At 44.6% G+C, this 19,504-nt stretch overlaps 2 protein-coding genes across 3 annotated transcripts in view; one reads left to right on the top strand and one right to left on the bottom strand.

Moving 5' to 3' along the window:
- The window catches only part of FRMPD4 (FERM and PDZ domain containing 4), an 863,243-nt gene that overhangs the window by 383,264 nt on the left and 460,475 nt on the right, over positions 1-19,504 (top strand). The window lies entirely within an intron of this gene.
- Positions 17,229-18,277, bottom strand: LOC125092042 (E3 ubiquitin-protein ligase SIAH1A-like). The gene has a single exon (XM_047716287.1). The coding sequence runs from the start codon at positions 18,212-18,214 to the stop codon at positions 17,369-17,371; it is 846 nt and encodes a 281-aa protein (XP_047572243.1). The 5' UTR covers positions 18,215-18,277; the 3' UTR covers positions 17,229-17,368.

Genomic DNA, 19,504 nt, shown 5'->3' with positions numbered 1-19,504 from the left:
ATTTTATTTATTTGACAGGGAGGGGGGGGGAAGCAGGCTCCGCCTGAGCAGGGAACCCAATGCGGGGCTCGGTCCCAGGACCCTGAGATCATGACCTGAGCCAAAGGCAGAGGCTCAGCCAACTGAGCTACCGAGGCACCCCTATTATTTTCCATTTAAAGTCTGGTGTCACTTAGCTCGACAGGATCCCACATTGCAGACTAGGGATAAGTTGGAATTTAGTTTTAACTGAAACTCAATTTATACATATATTTTTTTTATCTGCTATGATTTATACCCTGTTGTAGATCAACTTACTAATGACCAATGACTCACAGCTAAAAGCAGAATATAAAATGTATTGCTTGTTTGTGGGAAAGAGTTAAAAGAAACCTCAGGGCAAAGAATGATTTTGGACAAATAGGGCTCTAGAACACCAATGTCACCTTTTCAGTAGAGCATCATGTCATAGTAGAGATCCCTTAGGAAGTATTGGCCACATCTTCATATGAATGCTATTGGGCTGCGTATGGCAATGTATGTCTCCTACAGTCACGAGTAGATGGATTAGTAAGCACCCTTTGTTAAAAATCCTTTTATAGGGACACTCGGGTTGCTCAGTCGGTTAAGCGGCTGCCTTCGGCTCAGGTCATCAAGCTCCACCAGGGTCAGCTCCCTGCTCAGCGAGGAGTCTGCTTCTCCCTCTCCCCCTGTCTCTCCCCGCACTTGTGCTTTCTCTCTCTCAAATAAATAAATAAAATCTTAAAAAAAAAACCTTTTTATAAAACTCACCTTAATTTTATGAGAAGATGCTCAAGAAATCATGTTTAAGTAAAAAACCGATACATAGATAAATATGTAACCTATAATTTTGGTATATATATTTGTATCACTCCTTTATACATAGTAATTATCAAATATAAAAAATGTTAGGAATATTTAATTTGTAATTACACGTAAGTTAACATTTGCAGGTAAAATATTATCTTCCCTTAGTCTGAGCCACCCAGTTGCCCCTCTTCTGCCATATTTCTCATGTTTGTGTCCTCCTCTCTCTTTCTATAGCTTCTTCCCTAGGTAACCACAATAGAAATAGCAGCAGGAATTTAAGTAGTGCTTGTTATGGGCCAGGCACTGCTGTAAGGCCCATATATGTCATCCAAGGTCACATATAGCAACCCAAGAGGTAGATAGTATCATCATTCCCATTTTAAGATGAGGTGACAAAACTGAGGGTAAGTGGCTTGGCAAGAGGTAATCTGGATCCAGAGGCCATGTCCTGAATTACCAAACTGTTGTGATCTGTAAGTACCTTATTTTGCCTCCAGGGTAGTTTCTGTAATTTCTAGAACAAACAGCCACATTTCTGCCTCTGGGCCTAATGTCAGGTTTCTTTCTTTGCCTAGAATAGGGGTCAGCAAGCTGTGTACTATAGACCAGATCTGTCCTCGTCTGCTCCCCACTGATGTAGGAGAGACATTAGAGTTCGAAGCGGACAGCCAAGAGTGAATTATTGAGACAACTTTGGTGCGAAAAGGTGGTTTTCTTAAAGCACAGGAACAGGAACCGTGGGCAGAAAGAGCTGCATTGGGGTCACGAAGAAGTGGCCCATTATATACTTTCAAGTTGGGAGGGGTTAGGGAGAGCGTGTAGTCTCTAAGGAATTTTGGGAGCAAGGTGTCCGGGACCTGGAGGGGGCTAGCTGGTGTTGGGAAAGGGTCATTTATTACTGTCTAATAAAACCTGAGTCATGAGACCCTTCAGATGTATGTTGGTGGGCCATATGCTTGGAGGATAGAAATAAAGGAAATTTCCAAAGGAATTTTTGTTTTTATTTTATTTTGTTTAATTTTTTATTTTAAATTTTTTTTTTTAAAGATTTTTTATTTATTTATTTGACAGAGAGAGATCACAAGTAGACGGAGAGGCAGGCAGAGAGAGAGAGAGAGAGAGAGAGAGAGGGAAGCAGGCTTCCTGCTGAGCAGAGAGCCCGATGCGGGACTCGATCCCAGGACCCTGAGATCATGACCTGAGCCGAAGGCAGCGGCTTAACCCACTGAGCCACCCAGGCGCCCTAATTTTTTATTTTATTTTAAATATTCCAAAGGAATTTTTATTTATTTTTATTTTTTATTTTTTAAGATTTTACTCATTTGGGACGCCTGGGTGGCTCAGTTGTTGAGTACTTGCCTTTGGCTCAGGTCACAATTCCAGGGTCCTGGGATCGAGCCCTACATCAGGTTCCCTACTCGACAGGAAGCCTTCTTCTCCCTTTCCCACTCTCCCTGCTTGTGTTCTCTCTCTTGCTGTCTCTCTCTTTTTCTGTCAAATAAATAAATAAAATCTTAAAAAAAAAAAAGATTTTACTTATTTGTCAGGGAGAGAGCATGAGGAGGGGGAGGGGCAGACTGAGAGGGAGAAGCAGGCTCCCCACTGAGCATGGAGCCTGATGGAGGGGGTGGCGGTGGGGACGATGGCTGGATACTAGGACCCCGAGATCATGACCTAAACTAGAGGTAGACACTTAACCAACTGAGCCACCCAGGCGTCTCTCCAAAGCAATTTTTTTTTTCCCAAAGCCATTTTTATATGTTCAAGTAGACTTACAGGATCCCGGGAGTTGGGCTAAGGTTGCCTTTTGTCCTTAGCAAAGTCGTAACATCGAGGCAGCTGAGTCCTCAGAGGAAAATCACTCTGCCTGTTTCAAGGACTTGTCAGTGGGCTGTAGGTAGTAAGGACATTTGATACTTTTTGTTTTACCTTTGTTTCCCACATCACACACCAGGCCTGGTTTTGTAAATAAAGTTTTATTGGAACCTAGTCCCGCCTGGTCATTAACATACTGCCTGGCTGCTTTCCCAGCACAGCGGCGGACTTGAGCCGCTGTGACGCAGACCACGGCGCCTGCAAAGCCTTGTATATTTCTACCGTTTTGTTCTTTAAAGAAGTTTGCTGACCCCTGGTCTAAAATACAGTTTGTAGATCCAACTATTCCAGTTACTGGGTAATAATTACTCCAAATCCCAGCGGTATAGAAATCACCACTTACCACGCTCATGGATTCCGTGCATCAGGAATCCCCACAGGGCGCCACAGTTCCCCACTGGCCTCACTCCCTAGCCCTGCGTGCTCTCCTACCACGCTCTCTCCAGCTTGGCTGTGCCAGTCCTCCAGACCTCTGACAGAGTAGCTCAAGCTTCCCAGTGTGTGCATCGAGAGAGAGAGAGAGATGGAAGCTGTCCCACCTTTTCTGACAAGTCTGGCAAGTCGCACAGTGCCACTGCCCTCTGTTCCGTGGGTCAAAGCCGTCACAAGGAGCCACTCCCGGTCAAACGGACAAAATACAAGTGTCGCCTCTCAGTGGGAGGGTGTTGATGTCCAGTTGTTGAAGCGCATGAGGCTGTGACTGGGTCTGGAATATGAAAGTACCACCACCACCCGCCTACCTGTCTTTAACTCTAGACATCACAGTATCCCTGTGGCCCTCAACAGCGACATCATTTAGGGTCCTAGGCTAACAAATCTGCATGTGCTACCTCCTCTAAAAACCTTCACTCGTCTTTGTAGGTGGAAGTCATGTTCATTGTTTCCCTATCCCCTGTCAGTAGAAAACACCTGCGGTGTTATGATTTATAAAAACATATTTTGGTCATGCGTATGACCAGTATTTATTTCTTATATATATATTTGGTCTTCATCCGTGGTTCCTGGCTCACAGCTCCCAAAACCCTTGGCATTTCCTGAGTGATAAGAGCATCTTTTGTTATAATATCGCCTCTCCTGTCCTCAGTTTCTGAAATCGCTTCAGAGCCTGAAAGGTGTAATGAGTATCTTGTTATTCATAATAAGCCCCTTTCCACCACAATGGGGTTTATGTTAATGAGGTGAGTTTTGGAAAACACCTAAGGAGAGGGGCTGGTTGCTGGGGGAACCAACTTTGAATAAAGGGTTGAAACTATCAGTCCCACCCCTCGATTTCCGGGCGGGGAAAGGAGGGGTTTGCTAGAGGCTGAACCAATTACCAACGGTCAGTGATTTAATCAATCACGTCTATGTAATGAAGCCTCCATAAAACCCAGAAGGATGGCACTCTGAGAGCTTCCGGGATGGAGACCACATGGAGATGTGGTGAAGTGGCGGGCCTGGAGAGCCATGGAGGCTACACGCTCTTTCCCTAGCTATCCCTTGTCCTATGCAGCTCTTCCCTTTGGCTGTTTCTGAGTTCTGCCCAGTGATCTAGTAAGTCAAATGTATCTCTGGTTTCTGAGTTCTGTGAGCCAATCTAACAAATTAATAGAACCCAAGGAGAGGGTTGTGGGAATCTGATTTATAGCTGGTTATCAGAAGCCAGGTGAGAACTTGGACTTGCACTTGGCCTCAGAAATCTGGTTGGGGGGGCAGTTTTATAACGTTGACCTTTTAACCTGTAGGATCTGATGCTTTTCTGCATAGTGTCAGAATTGAGTTGAATTGTAGGAGATCCAGGTGGTGTCCAAGGATTGCTTGCTGGTGTGGGGACCCCCCCCCCCATTGAAATCGGGTCCCAGAACCCAAATAATAGTAAAATCTTAATCTAAACCCTGAGGATTACTCCCAGCCTCTAACTCTGTTCTTTTTATGTGTGTTAATGATCAGTTTGTTTGTTTCTCTGAGTCAGAATCAAATCCTAAAGTCTGGAAGTGACTGCATTTCCTCCCTGTGCCTAAGCAAGGCCTCTGCTCTGCCCTAAGTTTAAAATATTCATTATACCTTTCTGGGGTCTGCAGAATTAAAAGGGGTGCACCTGACCACTCAGATGATGTGAAATGTGTATTTGGTAGGGGACCAGGACACTTGTCTTGAAAATGAATGTGTATCTCACACACAACTAAGGATAGTCAATGGACAGTATTAAAAAGAGATTGTGGGTGGTGGCCTTGATGTCTCTATGTCGTGCTTTGGTTCTGCTACTGACTTCCTTATGTTTGAACTAACCTCTTTGCCAGGTGTAATTTTTCATGGTCTTTGGGGAGGTAGGCTCTGCAGGGTTCCTTTGAGATTTACCAAAAGAAAGGGAAAGGTAAAAAGAAAGTTAGAAAGTACATCCAGAATCCTTCCTTCTTGTTGGTCTTCTAGCGAAGCCTTCAATAGGTAGTAGAAAAAAACAAAACTTTCCTTTGTTGTTTAAATGAATTAAAAAAAAAATAAAGGTAGAATAGCAGGAAATGACCTTTCAATGTTCTACCACATATGTTCTTGGGGTAATAAGCTTGAATGAGACTTTCATTTGGCAGACTGGATAGTCATTACAGTTCATCTCAGGAAATAATACCGTGGTTATGATTTTCCACCCCTTATAAAATTTTCCGCCTAAGTCCCAGGGGTCAGCAGACTAGCCTACTGGCAGCATCTAGCCCTCCTCCTGTTTTTGTAAGTAAAGTTTTAGTGGAACTCAGTCCAGCCCATTCACTGGCATGTTGTGTTCGGTTGCTTTCACACTACAGTGACAGGACTGAGCACTCGTGAGGGAGATCATATGGTCTGCAAGGCAAAATATTTCCTCTCCGCACATTTACAGAAAACATTTGGGGCGCCTGGGTGGCTCAGTGGGTTAAAGCCTCTGCCTTCGGCTCAGGTCATGATCCCAGGATCCTAGGATCGAGCCCCGCATCAGGCTCTTTGCTCAGCGGGGAGCCTGCTTCTCTTCCTCTCTCTCTGCCTGCCTCTCTGCCTACTTGTGATCTCTGTCTGTCAAATAAATAAATAACATCTTAAAAAAAAAAAAAAACTTAAAAAAAAGAAAACATTTGCTGCCGCAAAACATAATGTTGCCACTTGAACGAATACTGTACATCTATTTTTCCATTTAGTTGTCAGCTAATACAGTGAATCAATCACACGGCAAATTTTAGTTAGGTTATATTTAACCTGAAACTGAATTATGTATTTAGACTGTATAAAGGTACCAGAGAAATCAAGATACCTCTTCATTTTGGTACTTGTCTGATTGGACCTGAGAAATAACCTCTCTAAAAAAGGAATGTAGTCTTAAGTGTTCGTTCACATCCTTAATTTTTAAAAAAATTTTAAAAGAATTAATGAGATCAAAATAAGAGGTCAAGACAAGATGCTAGGAATCTAGGGAATGAACTCTTTAGAAAAAGCAATTATTAGTAACATCCTATTAATGTACAATGATATTTGGTTCGAAAAAATTTGTGGAGCGATTTCCACTTACTTTCCGGAATGGCTGCTGTAGCTCGAGTCCTTGCCGTTAAGGACAGAATATTCGGTCGCGTACGGATAGCGCCGGTTGATCATAGGAAGCGCCACACGGGCCAGACGTGCTGGGAAGGAGAGGCTAGCATCTGTGGACTGTACTCAAAGAAGGACAGAAATCTTCCTAGTCAAAGAACACAAAGTTGTCTGAGAATTTAGTTATGGGAGTTCATAGAATTCATCATCAGGGTTCGTAGATCTCTGGAATCGGTTTTTCTCCCTTCCTAGCTTAACCTGCCCTCTCCTCCAGCTGGGAGTAGTGGAAAAAAGTCCGCTCTAAACATAGGAAAATGGTAGAGGTGACTTTAATTAAAGAGTTTTTAGGGTCATAATCATGACTGTCAGAATTTCCAAATAAAAGGAGGCTAAGCTATGAGTTAGACCAAAGATTTTTTTTAAGATTTTATTTATTTGAGACACACACACACACACACACACACACCACACACACCCTAGTGGAGGGTAGGTGGAGGGGGTAGGGGGACAAGCAGACTCCCCACTGAGTCGAGAGCCCGCTCTAGGGTCCGATCCCAGGACCTGAGATCATGACCTGAGCCGAAGCTGGATGCTTAACTGACTAAGCCACGCAGGTGCCCCCTAGACCGGAGACTTTGAACTCTGCTCCTCGGTCTGTGGTTCTGTAGCTTCTCTGGGGCACCCACAGGGGTCCTTGCATTTGGAGGCTCGGGGGTGGTTCAGTGTTGCTCCCTCTCCTTCCAACCGAAACAAGCTGTTGCTTCTATTTTCCATGTACTGCCTTGCACACGAGATTTGCTATAGGAGTAGTTTTTAGTAAAATGTTTTGAAACCATAGATCCTAGGGGAGCTCTTCAAATTTTGCAGATGGAGAACCTGCAGCGGCGGCCACAGTGTGGGTGAGTTCACCTGGCTCAGGCGGAGAATTAGAGTAGGGTTGCCCTCAGCATCTAGCTCTTTTGTGCTCAATCAAGGGCTTTTATCTAGGATTCTATAACGAGGAGGAGCTGACTCCCATGCCTTAATCCACTGAGACAAAAGGGTAAGCCTTTGTATTTTTAATACCCTTATTTAAGGGTATTAAAACAATAGTTTAGTATTTATCAGCTATTGTGACCTTTGTCATCACACTATAATAATAGTTCTCAAGTTTTTGTATGCATAATAATCACCTGGGGGAGCACAGTATAAAAAAAATCAGTTTCCCATTGATCCTTCTTAGAAATTCTGCTGTGGAATATCTGGATTTTAATCAAACATCCTGGATGCTTCCGATGCAATGGTCCATGCACCATTGTTTAAAACCCACTGTCATAAAGCTCTGGGGTTGTTATCTTGAAGGCCACCAGAACTAGTATTCTTTGGTACCGTGCCCTCCTTGGAGGCGAACTGCCACCCAGGTAAATGACATTAGTCCTGTGCTGCAGGAAGGGACCAACCTCATTACTGGCATTCTACTGAGACTGTGGCTGTCCTGCGACTTGGTCATCAAAAACAGGTGGTGCCCCAAGTGGCCATGGAAGAGGAAGAGGCATGTAAAATCATGTTCCGTGAATTTGTTACTGGACTGTAACAAACACAGAGAGAGAAGCACCATCACGAGTGTGCAGCTGAATGGGTTGTTACCACTGAGCACAACCTTTTAACCAGCCCGATCAAGAAACCGAGCTTAAAGCACACATTTTGTTTCCTTTTCCAGCCTTTTATCCACCCCATCCCCAGGAAGTGTAGCTGGCACATGGGATATATGTTTTTTAAGATTTTGTTTTGTTTTTTAAGTAACCTCTACACCCATTGTGGGGCTCAACCCACAACCCCAAGATCAAGAGTTTCCACTGACTGAGCCAGCCAGGCACCCTAACATATAGGGTTTTTCTGAGTTCAGGTTTGGAACTAGCATTTGTGTTTGTGTGTGTGTGTGTGTGTGTGTTGTTAAACTTTATTTTATTCTTTCAGTGTTCCAAGATTCATTGTTTATGCATCACACCCAGTGCTCCATGCAATGCGTGCCCTCCTTAATACCCACCACCAGGGCGTTTTGTTTTTGTTTTGTTTTCTTTTTTCTTTCTTTTTTTTTTTTTAAGATTCCATTTATTTATTTGACAGGGAAAGAGAGAGCGTGAGAGTGCACAAGCAGGAGGAGCAGCAGAAGGATAGGGAGAAGCAGTCTCACACTGAGCTGGGAGGGAGTCGGCAGTGGGGCTTGATCCCAGGAACCCAGGGTCATGACCCCGGCTGAGGGCAGCGGCCCAGCCGACTGAGTCACTCAGGCGCTCCAGGTTTAGAAGTAGCTTAACTGTCTTTCTGCCACATTCCATTGGTTAGAACGATGACATGTGGACCTCAGCCTAACTGTAAAGGGTACTGGGAAATGTGTCCTGTGTTTCCAGGAAGTGAATTGGTGTGGTTAACGTAATATTTTCTCTATCATAGTTAAATTTATAATCTAGAATATAATCTCATGGTCCAAATAATGATACTTTCTATGCGTATCTACAGGTGTGGCAGATTAAATAAAAGCTTGCTTGCTTTCCTCCTTTCTTAAAGATTTTAAGTAATCTCTGTACCCAGGATCGAGAGTCACACGCTCAGTCACATGACTGAGCCAGCCAGGTGCCCCAAAAGCTTACATACCTTTTAACTTAACTCTTCTTTTTTCTTTATCTTTTATTTAATTTTCTTTAGAAATTACATTCATTCCCAAATAGATATATATTTAAGTTAATGATTACTTGAATACTGTTAGATGGAGTTGTGGATGGCTGGCAATTTAGAGAAGGTAAAAATAACGTGAACTTCTGGGGACAACTCGTTTGTCAAACCTGTCCCGAATACCATAGACAATATTAATTAATCCTGATGGGTTCTGGGATCCTGAAGAATGTCCAGGTGTGCACTAGTTGTGTCTTTAGATCATAAGATAAATGTCTCTGCTTGGCTTTCTTTCTTAACCAAAGCTCTTTGACATTTGAAGTTGGTAGTTGTCTTTCTAATCTTTCGCAACCCTTAAGCTTACTCATTAATCACTTGGTGGTCAGCTATGTTGTTTCACATATAAGTGTTTTCCTTCTTATTGCTTAGTAGTATTCTGTTGTAGGGATGTATTAACATTTTGCTGACTCGCCAGGTATTTGACAGTGGAATTGTTTTCAGGGATCACCTATTACAAATAAAGGTAACTATGTACATGGGCATCAGAGTCTTTGTATGGACTAGAACTCACAACCCTGAGATCAAGAGTCCCCTACTCCTCCGACAGAGCCATCAGGTGCCCTTGTCTACCTTAGTGGACTCCCCCCAAAATCTAATAGCCTGCTGTTGGCCAGAAGACTTACCAATGACATAAGCAGCCAGTTAACACTATTTTGTATGTGATATGTATTATATACTGTATTCTTAAGATAAGCGAGAGAGAAGAAAATGTTATTAAAATCGCATGGTAGAAAAAATACATTTACAGTACTGTATTTACGAAAAAAAAATCCATATATAAGTAGACCCACGCAGTTCAAACCTGTGTTGCATAAGGGTCATCTGTATATTCTGTTTCTTCACCATCCTGACAGCAGTGTAATTTCCTTTCTTGCGTTTCCTTCTGATCTTTATCCAAAAGTCTCTGTTGGTAAGTGGGGGACTGCAGATGCCTTTGGTGATTGAGTTTGGCTCTGATTTCGTATTCTCAAGTTCAGCCTTTCGGTGTGCTCTGTTGAGATGGTTTTTATTGTTCTTATTTGGAATTACTTTCCTGGGATGAATATCTCTGAATAGTATTACTAGCAGAAAGGACCTAAGGTTTGAAATTCATTGTAATATATATTACCTCTTTGTTTTCTAAATGTGGACCAGTTAGGAAATGTCCATTTCCCATCTGTATGGGCCCTGCTGTACCAAAGATAGTCTTTGACTAAACCGTCTTTTCTGCGCATCTTGGGGAAGCCGCTGTGCCAGTTTGCAAGTTTTTAACAGTAACAGTAATAACTTCTCTTTTCTTGAAGCTCCTATATATGAAACAAACAATATGCTAAGTCAGAATTCTAGAGCTAAATAAAATCCCCACAACAGATTAAGATTGAAGTATGGAAAGAAAGGAAATGGGTTTAGAAAGATAAATCTGGTTGTGCACTGAGTAAGGATAGTATTTTATGCAATAAAGCCTCCTTAAGTAAACATTTGATGGAAGGAATAAAATCTTACTTGGCACATAAATCTTTTTTATTAACAGCAAGGTTGTGTGTATAAGTGAGCACTAATGGACCCAAGGGAATAGGAAATAGAAGGAGCGATTATGGCAAATAAGATGAGGGCAGAACTGTTTCACTGTTCATCTTTAAATTGGCCCAAAATTGTTTAACCAAAACTAAGGAAGGATAGATGGCGCTTTACGTAACAGTGAAGCCAATCAATCAGCAGTGACTTTCTCTAAGGGCTCTGTGTGCTCTAAAATCCTGATGTAATTCGGGACCGAACGGAAAGTCTTTCTTGCCCTTCTGCCTAACTGCAAATGGAACAACAGAAGTATCGCAGATGTAGCTTTGTCACGAACGAGAAGCCGGGCTATGACAGCTGGGCTTCATTCATACAGAGCTAGCAACCTTTCAGGGGCTGGAATTCTCTGGAGTTGAAGACAGTCGACTTGAAGACAGTCGGACAAGGAAGAACCTTGCTCTCTTGCTCGGAGTGAGTATTATAGCAACCTGTAACATCTCATAAGCAAGAGGAATGGCAAATGAAGAAGAAACCTGGCTGGCCCGAAGTGGTGTGCTGTCTCTGGGCCCAGGGCACGTAGGGTAGTGGGCCCGTTGCATTACCGATGGCATCAGCCAGCCCGGGAGGGAATCGTAGTGACCGCCTCCTAGGGATGTTGTCAGCGTTAAATGAAAAGATCAGTATCTGGCACAAGTATATGTTACTGTTGGATTTTTTTCTAGTTTAGTTCCAAAATCTGCATTTCTTTCTTTTTTTTTTTTTTAAAAGATTTTACTTATTTATTTGACAGGCAGAGATCACAAGTAGGCAGAGAGGGGGGTAGAGAGAGAGAGAGAAGCAGGCTTCCCGCAGAGCAGGGAGCCCGATGCGGGGCTCGATCCAGAACCCTGGGATCACGACCTGAGCCCAAGGCAGAGGCTTTAACCCACTGAGCCACCCAGGCGCCTCTGCATTTATTTTTCTTAAAGATTTATTTATATTAGGGCGAGAGAGAGAGAGAGAGAGCGCGCGCGCATCATCTGAGGAAGGTGCTCCACTGACCATGGAGCCCCACACAAGGCTCCATCCTGCGACCCAAGCCGAAACAAAGAGATGCTCAACCAACTGAGCCACCCAGGCTTCCCCCAAATCTGCTTTTAGATCTTAATTCCAGACAAAAGTTTCCTAAATATAAGTGTCAAGATCTGTGAGGGGTTGGAGATTTTTAAGATGTGAGCTTTTTTTTGTTTTTAAGTTTCTATTTTTTTAGTAATTGCTACACCCAGCATGGGGCTCGAACTTAAGACCTTGAGATCAAGGGTCACGTGCTCTTCTACTGAGCCAGCCAGGTACCCATCCCCCATGCCCATCCCCCATTGTGTCCAATGGGGGTCAGAAATCTTCTTTTTCCTTACCTGCAAGCTAAGAAGATAGCCTGCTGCAGCTTCGTGGATGCTGACAGAAGGAAGACGCAACACCCTTATCGGAGACCATAGCCAGCTTACCGCTCGCAGCAAGCAGAGTATCAGCTTTTGTGTCTGTTCTGAGTGCCTGTGCCCATGCGGCAACATGGAGAGGAGCGGTGGTCTCCATTGCAGGAAAGGAGCCCTGAGCTTAGAGAGTCCCAGTCTCTTCGAGGGGACAGTAATCACGTGTACCCTTTGCTCCGAAGGCGGGAGCGGTCTCTACCTACGCAGCAAGCGTTCCTGCCCTTTGCTTGGAGGGAAGGAGGGAAGCCCTAGATCTTCGAAGTCTGTTCCCTGTATAGACATCTTTGAAAAATTAGTCCGAGGCAGAAGGCAGTCAGGGCCTCCACCGGAAGGATGTGTAGATAGGGGAGCGGCCCATGAGAAGTTGCTTTCTGACAGTAAATCTGGAAGCTGTGTTTATATTGGAAGATAGGGAAGGGTGCAAAGGAACGTTGCCTTGATGTCCTATGTGACCAAGAAAGGGAGAGCGTAGCTACGGCACATTAATGACTCCAAAGCACACGTGGCATTTCAAGGACGGTGTTATCGGGGTTTGGTGGCACTTGTCCCTTGGTGATTCTGGAGGTGGTGGTACTTGACGGTGGCGTCAATGGAACCCCATGGGAAGCAGCTCCTTCATGGCCTTGGAAGGCCCTGAGGAGGGATCTCTACACGGATGTGCAGCCAAGGGAGGAGTACGTGGTAGAAATTCTTAAGGACAAACAGGAATTACTCAAGAGCCTTTCGGCGTTTGTTGAGGGGTCTAGAAGCAAGGGAGGCAGCTCTATAAGGAACTGTAGGCTTCCCAACAGTTTGGGGAAGTGAGATGCAGCAGAACACACGTTAGATGGAGAAGGGCTTCTACTACTTCCGATTTAAAAGACTAATTACTATGGTGTGTCGATTCGTGTGTAGAAATGTTAATTTGATAAGAAAAAAATAAACAGTAATGAGGAAGTGACACAGTCAGATTGATTTACCCAGGTCCACTGGTTTTCTGATTTGTTTCTGGTCCAGATTTTATCAATGATGTGTAACTATCAATTGTTTCAGTGCTCCCCAAATATATTTTGGGGTACCCCAGGATATTCCTCCGGTTACACTACAGAAGAAAACCTTTGGCCAAATTCATTTTGAAAATGCTGAATATTATACCCTTACCTCTTGGGGATTTATACTTCACAAAAACATATTAAAGACTCTTTGGTTATCCTGCCTTTAAGGATGCTCTTGAACTTCATTTAAACCAACTTTTGCTACACTCACCTGATCACAGAATCCTCTTTTTGCATAACATGCACAAAAATTTCATGGCACCGGGGTGCCTGAGTGGCTCAATTGGTTAAGCAACTGCCTTCAGCTCAGGTCATGATCCCGGGGTCCTGGGATCAAGCCCCGTGTCAGGCTCCTTGCTCAGCAGCGAGCCTGCTTCTCCCTCTCCCTCTGCCTGCTACTCCACCTGCTTGTGCTCTCTCTGGGTCAAATAAATAAATAAAATTAAACAAGCAAACAAACAAACGAAAACCAACCTAAAATCTCATGGCACTAATGTTTGGGAGAGCACATCCCAGAGACTGCTTTATAGTAACATGATAGCGCTGTCACAGTTGAAGTAGTGATAAATAATAAAGGAAACATTCAGGTTATTTACGAGCTTTTCAGCAATGCCTGTTGTTAACACTTGTTGCTTGTATCTAACTAAGGTCATTTGCAAACTTAAACTCTTCCTGTTCTTGCACTGCATTGTAATCCTCGCTAGTGAGCAGCTCTGGTCCATCAGACATGATGTTCAATTTCTGATAGTGACACGAGAAGCTCATTGGAACTTTGAAGAAGCCACCGTTAACACATTGAGTTGATAGGCTTCTGGTGAAAGCAAACATGCTTGGCCTTTCATAGAGCTTGAGCGGCCTTATTGGGGTACACTCCCATTTTTACAATAGGTTTATGGAATATTAAAACTTGTTTGACAGTCATTTGTGACTTCCTTGCCTGTGTGGGACACAAGGTTGGTCACCATTGGATAAGACCGCCTTTTTTCTTGGATCTGTGGGGTTTTTTCTTAGGTTGTCTTTGTTGCCAGGTAAAATATTAAGGATGTAGTTAAGACTTGGAGAGTAGCCTTGGTTTTCGTGTTCAGAAAGCTGGAGCAATTGGTGGATTTATGGGGTGTTTTTCATTATGTTTAGTGGAAGATAAATTAGTTTTTTATCTCTTGTTTGCATAAATCATCTCAAATTTTATGCTTGACAGCTGCTCCTTTTGAAGTTATCTCTTAAACAGGAAGTGAGATAAGACCAAGCTGGTGGAATTGGTAGGAGGTATTCCGGCAAGAGCTATCACATAATCACATGGGATATTGTGATTAATGTCACAGTAGCTAAAATTGTGATGTGGATAAGTTTTTTCCCCTGGTAACATATTTCCCTTTTCTGTTTTATCATGCATTCAAGTCAGGGAGATAGGGAGGTTTCTGTTTCAATCTCGAGGCCGCCGTAGAAACTTACTTAATATTTATGAGCCTCAGTTTCCGGAAGACTCATTCGGATGAGCTTTAAAAAAATATAGATTCCTTAGCCCTCCCCAGATTTGCTAGGTAAGAACCTCCTCGTGTAGGGCGAGGAATGTCATTCTGTGTGCTTTGAAAGCTCCTGGAGCCTAAGTGATTCTTCTGTGCAGCTAGGCTTTTCACCAGCACTGAGAGCCAACAGATGAGATTAAAAACCCCAGCACTGCCCACCTTACGAGTCTGTTAATTCTGGTTTCTAGTTCTTGAGTAGAGCACATTAACCGGTGTGAATGTCTTTGTCATGGCCATTCTGAGGACAAACATTTGTGTGCTCTATTGGTTATTTCTATAACACCTTCCTACTTACCATGAGTTCTTGAGTGTCGTGAGTGGGGTGACCCTCCAGTCCAGGACACTTCTGAGAGGGAAAGGGGGGCCATTAATAATTACCCTGAGACAACAGACATAAACCAGAGTTGTCCCAAGCAAACAGGGCTCTATGGTCACCCATAAGTCAAAACAGAGAGATTAACGAGAGGAAAAGCCATTGAAGAAGGTCACATGGGAGTAGATCTGCCTTTTTTTTTTTTTTTTTTTCTGCTTCTCTCTCTTTACTGATACTTTATTTGGCACCCATGGGAACATAGGGAGATTAGATTGGCAAACACCACTGTTCAGTGGGATTGGGGCAGGGAGGGAACAATGTTGGAATGATCTGTGAACTAGACTATGTTGAGCTGTGCAGCCTTTGAATTAAATCCAGATATATCAACTCAGTCAACCACAAGAGGGAGTAAATATTTATGCTCACCCACCATAGAAATGGGGATGAGCTGGGCCCTGGAACACCAGAATAAAAGATTTCTTGCCTTCATGGAGCTAATGGTATAGTAGGAAGTATAAGTGAGGGCACCAGCCATTCAAATACTGTGTGAAGTTAAGTCTAGGTTTCTTTCAGAAAAAAATGCAGTTTCACATGTTGCAGGGAATCCACGTAAACTCAGAAATAATATTCAACTGGACCCGAGCCACTACCAGGAACCTCACCAAAATGCTCCATTGTTTCCCAGTTTCTCCTATTTCTTTTACTTTCAGTGGCCCACTTTTACTTTCTGAATGTGTGTGTGTTTTTCAATTTGCCAGATAGTCTTAACGAGAATTATAAAAGAACAAAAACTTTTTTTTTGCAAACTGCCTTTTTAAAACATGATTTGCTTTTGATTATAAATAATGTGTAAGATGATGCCTTCTTCTGCAAAACCAATAAATACAAGAACAAATTTTATTTTATTTTTTTAAGTATTTTATTTATTTTGGTTGGGGGAAGCAGCAGGCAGAGGGAGAAGCAGGCTCCCTGCTGGGCAAGGATCCCAATGCAGGGCTGGATCCCGATGCAGGGCTGGATCCCGATGGAGGACTGGATCCCGATGGAGGACTGGATCTCGATGGAGGGCTGGATCCCGATGGAGGACTGGATCCCGATGGAGGACTGGATCTCGATGCAGGGCTGGATCCCAATGGAGGACTGGATCTCGATGCAGGGCTGGATCCTGATGCAGGGCTGGATCCCGATGGAGGACTGGATCCCGATGGAGGGCTAGATCCCAATGCAGGGCTGGATCCCGACGCAGGGCTGGATCCCGACGCAGGGCTGGATCCCGACGCAGGACTGGATCCCGATGCGGGAATGGATCTCGATATACGGCTGGATCCCGATGCAGGACTCAATCCCAGGATGCTGGGATCGCCACTGGAGCTGAATGCTTAACCTACTGAGCCACCCAGGCACCCCAAGAACAAATTTTAAACATGTGATTTGTCCAAGATATCTTGGGGGGGGGGACAAATTTTTTCTGGTATTTTAAAAAAAAAAAATCAGTATTCCTTAACCTTCCAAATAATAAATTCAAAGGTATGAGTCAACTGGAGAAAAAGAGAGACAGACAGACAGATAGAGACCATCTTATAGCTGCTTTAAATAGCTTCTGATAATTCTGCTGTTATCTTTCCTTTCTGGAACTTTCCTTTCTCAAAAGACTTGAATGTAAAATATTTGTTTTTTCTTTTTTTCGTATTTGTTCTTTTTTTATTTATTCATTTTGTTGTTGTTGTTGTTGTTTTCTTTTATTTCTGGTGCAAAATGGTGGTTTTATTAAAACACGGGGACAGGACCCGTGGGCAGAAAGAGCTGCTGCCTAAAATATTTGTAATGAACTCATTAATGGGGGAAAAGGAAATATGTATTGAGTACCTATGTATAAGGTTTATCATAAACTATGCGTATCAGAAAGACACTAACTTTAAAAAGGTACCCAAAAAAGGTGAGGAAAAACCTGAATTACAGAAAAGAAAGTCAAATTTAATGAAAAACTAGAATTAATAAGAATTAGCAAATACTCACACACAAAATATACACACACAGCAGCACTGTGTGTTGACCCACAAAGGGAAAAAAACAGTGGTCCAAGAGCACTCAACATGGCTTATTGGTTAGGAAGAAAACACCCTCCCCCCATGCCCCATACACACTAGCTCTGGGGCACAAACACACAAAACAAAAACCCAGTATGTATTTTTGAACAGTACACTCAATCTGCAACACAAATTCATAATTTTTTTTTAACAATGCTCCCTTTCTTAATACAAGAGATGCCCATGCTGGGTGTGTTGTGTGTGTGTGTGTGCGCAATATATAATTTTTATAATTTTATATAATTTATAATTTATATAATTTATAATTTTTTATAATTTTATAATTTATATAATTTATAATTTTATATAATTTATATAATTTACTGTTGACTTATTTTTAAATATATTAGTGTAACTACATGCAGCTGTTTCCTGTATTTAACAGCCTTTCCTTTTATTTACCTCGTGTGTCTAGACCTCTCAAAAGTTCAGGTTGACGGGCTAACATGGGTGCCTTGTTCTCCGGGAACTTGAGCATGAGGGTTTTCGGCCGCGGTCGGAAAGCCGCGGGCCTGCCGTTTTAACACATGGAGATCGTTACGTTGATGCCCAGGTTGCCGTTTTCTGCAAAGAGCTGCGCCATGCGGGTGTCGAAGACGAGGCAGTCGCTGTTCCTGATGGCGGTGGCGATTCCCTCGTGAATGGAGCGCGGGGTCGCCTCCCAGGTCAGCCGGCGCCGGTGGCCGTTCAGCTCCAGACGGTAGGCGAAGTTCTCGGCCTGCTTGTGCGTTCCTATCAGCTGGACGATGGCGAAGAACTGGTGCCCGTGGAACTTCTCCTGTTTCTCCAGGACGAGCATGAAGTGGACGCCGAAGCAGGACTGCGTCATCACCCAGTCCACGGCGCCGGGGAGGTTAATGTCGGTCGCCAGGAACACGATGTCTTCGCCCTGCAGCGTGGTGATGGACTCGTGCTGGTGCATCAGGTGCGGCATCACGGCCTCCAGCGAGCCTTGCCATTTACAGAGCGCACCGGGGCACGGGCACACGTACGGGCGGAACTCGCACATCTCTTCGTGCTCGGCCTTCTCGGTGTGACGCAAGGCTAGCCAGCAGCCGGTGGCCGCGTACTTGCACGGGAACAGGACGGAGTTGGCCACCTTCTCCATGGCCAGGTTGCGAATGGACGCCAGCGGCCCGCGGCACGTCGGGCAGCAGCTGAGCTTCGGGCGGCAGGTGCTGCACACGAGATGGCCGCTGTGACACTGAAGAATGGGGGGCAGCACATAGTCGAAGCACACTGGACACTCGAAAAGGCTCGCCAAGTCGCTGTTGGGCACGGTCGTGCCGGCCAGGTAGGGCACCCTCTGGGACGGGTTACACATCGCCGCTCTGGGAGGTAAGGCCGCCGGACACTGGCGCATCATCTCTGGAGGCGGACGCTGTGCCTCACACCCCGGCTCGAGGCTCAGACGCGCCCAGCCGTCGCCGCCACCTCTTCCCGGAGCCGGCCCCGGCCCTGGCTCCAGCACGAGCGCCGCGACACCTACGGGACACGCCGGGCCGCCGCCGCCTCTCGAAAGTGTGCCCCTCGGTGGTCGCCTGGGACGCTCGAGGGCGCGCCTTTTAACAGTCGCCTCTCGAGAGCGCGCCGTTCAACGGTCGCCTTGGAAGCTCGAGAACGCGCCGTTCAACCGTCACGTTGGAAGCTCGAGAACGCGCCGTTCAACGGTCGCCTTGGAAGCTCGAGAACGCGCCGTTCAGCGGTCGCCTTGGAAACTCGAGAACGTGCCGTTCAGCCGTCGCGTTGGCAGCTCAAGAGCGCGCCTTTCAAGGGTCACTTCAGACTCGGGAGTGCGCACCGCAATGGCCGCCCCCGACGCTTGAGAGCGCGCTCCTTGCGCGTTCTCGAGCCCTACCACACCCTACAGCAGCAGCCTAGAGAAGGTAGGTCTCTAAGCGCCCGCAGCCCAAAGGGGGCGGGGCCCTGAATGTGTTTTGTGATCCTAAATTCTATGTAGCCTTCCTACCCGGTGGTAAGGATACCAATGCGTCAAGCTCTAAATTCTCCTAGGCTATCTCTCGTTCCTGTTCACAAATCCAATTTTCTTTTTTTAAAAAAATATCTAGTTATTTAGGTAATCTCTACACCCAACGTTGGGCTTGAACTCAAAACCCCAAGATCGAGAGTAGCATGCTCCACTGACTGAGCCAGCCTGGCAAGCACAAAGCCAGTTTTCTGAGGACATTAATGCACGGTAAGGACTGTTTAAAATAATTGATAGGAGGAGGAGCACCTGGCTGGCTCAGTCCGAAGGGCATGCCCCTCTTTTTAAAAATTCTTTTTTAAAGATTTTATTTATTCATTTGACAGAGATCACAAGTAAGCAGAGAGGCAGGCAGAGCGAGAAGGAAGGGAAGCAGGCTCCCCGCGGAGTAGAGAGCCCGATGAGGGGCTCGATCACAGGACTCCGGGACCATGACCCCAGCAGAATGCAGAGGCTTAACTCACTGAGCCACCCAGGTGCCCTGGGCATGCCCCTCTTAACCTTGGGGTGAGTTTGACCCCACGTTGGGGGTAGAGATTACTTAAATAAAACTTTAAAAAATAAAATAATTGATAGGAGGGTATGAGCATCCAAATGATTCTCAAAAGGGTATATTTGTAACGTCAGATTTAACAAATAAAAATACAAAAGATGCTCAGTTAAATTTGA

The sequence above is a fragment of the Lutra lutra genome, chromosome X (assembly GCF_902655055.1).
Source record: "Lutra lutra chromosome X, mLutLut1.2, whole genome shotgun sequence".
Taxonomy (NCBI): Eukaryota; Metazoa; Chordata; class Mammalia; order Carnivora; family Mustelidae; genus Lutra; species Lutra lutra.
Note: the sequence above shows the minus strand (reverse complement) of the source record. Positions and strands in the feature narration are given on the sequence as shown.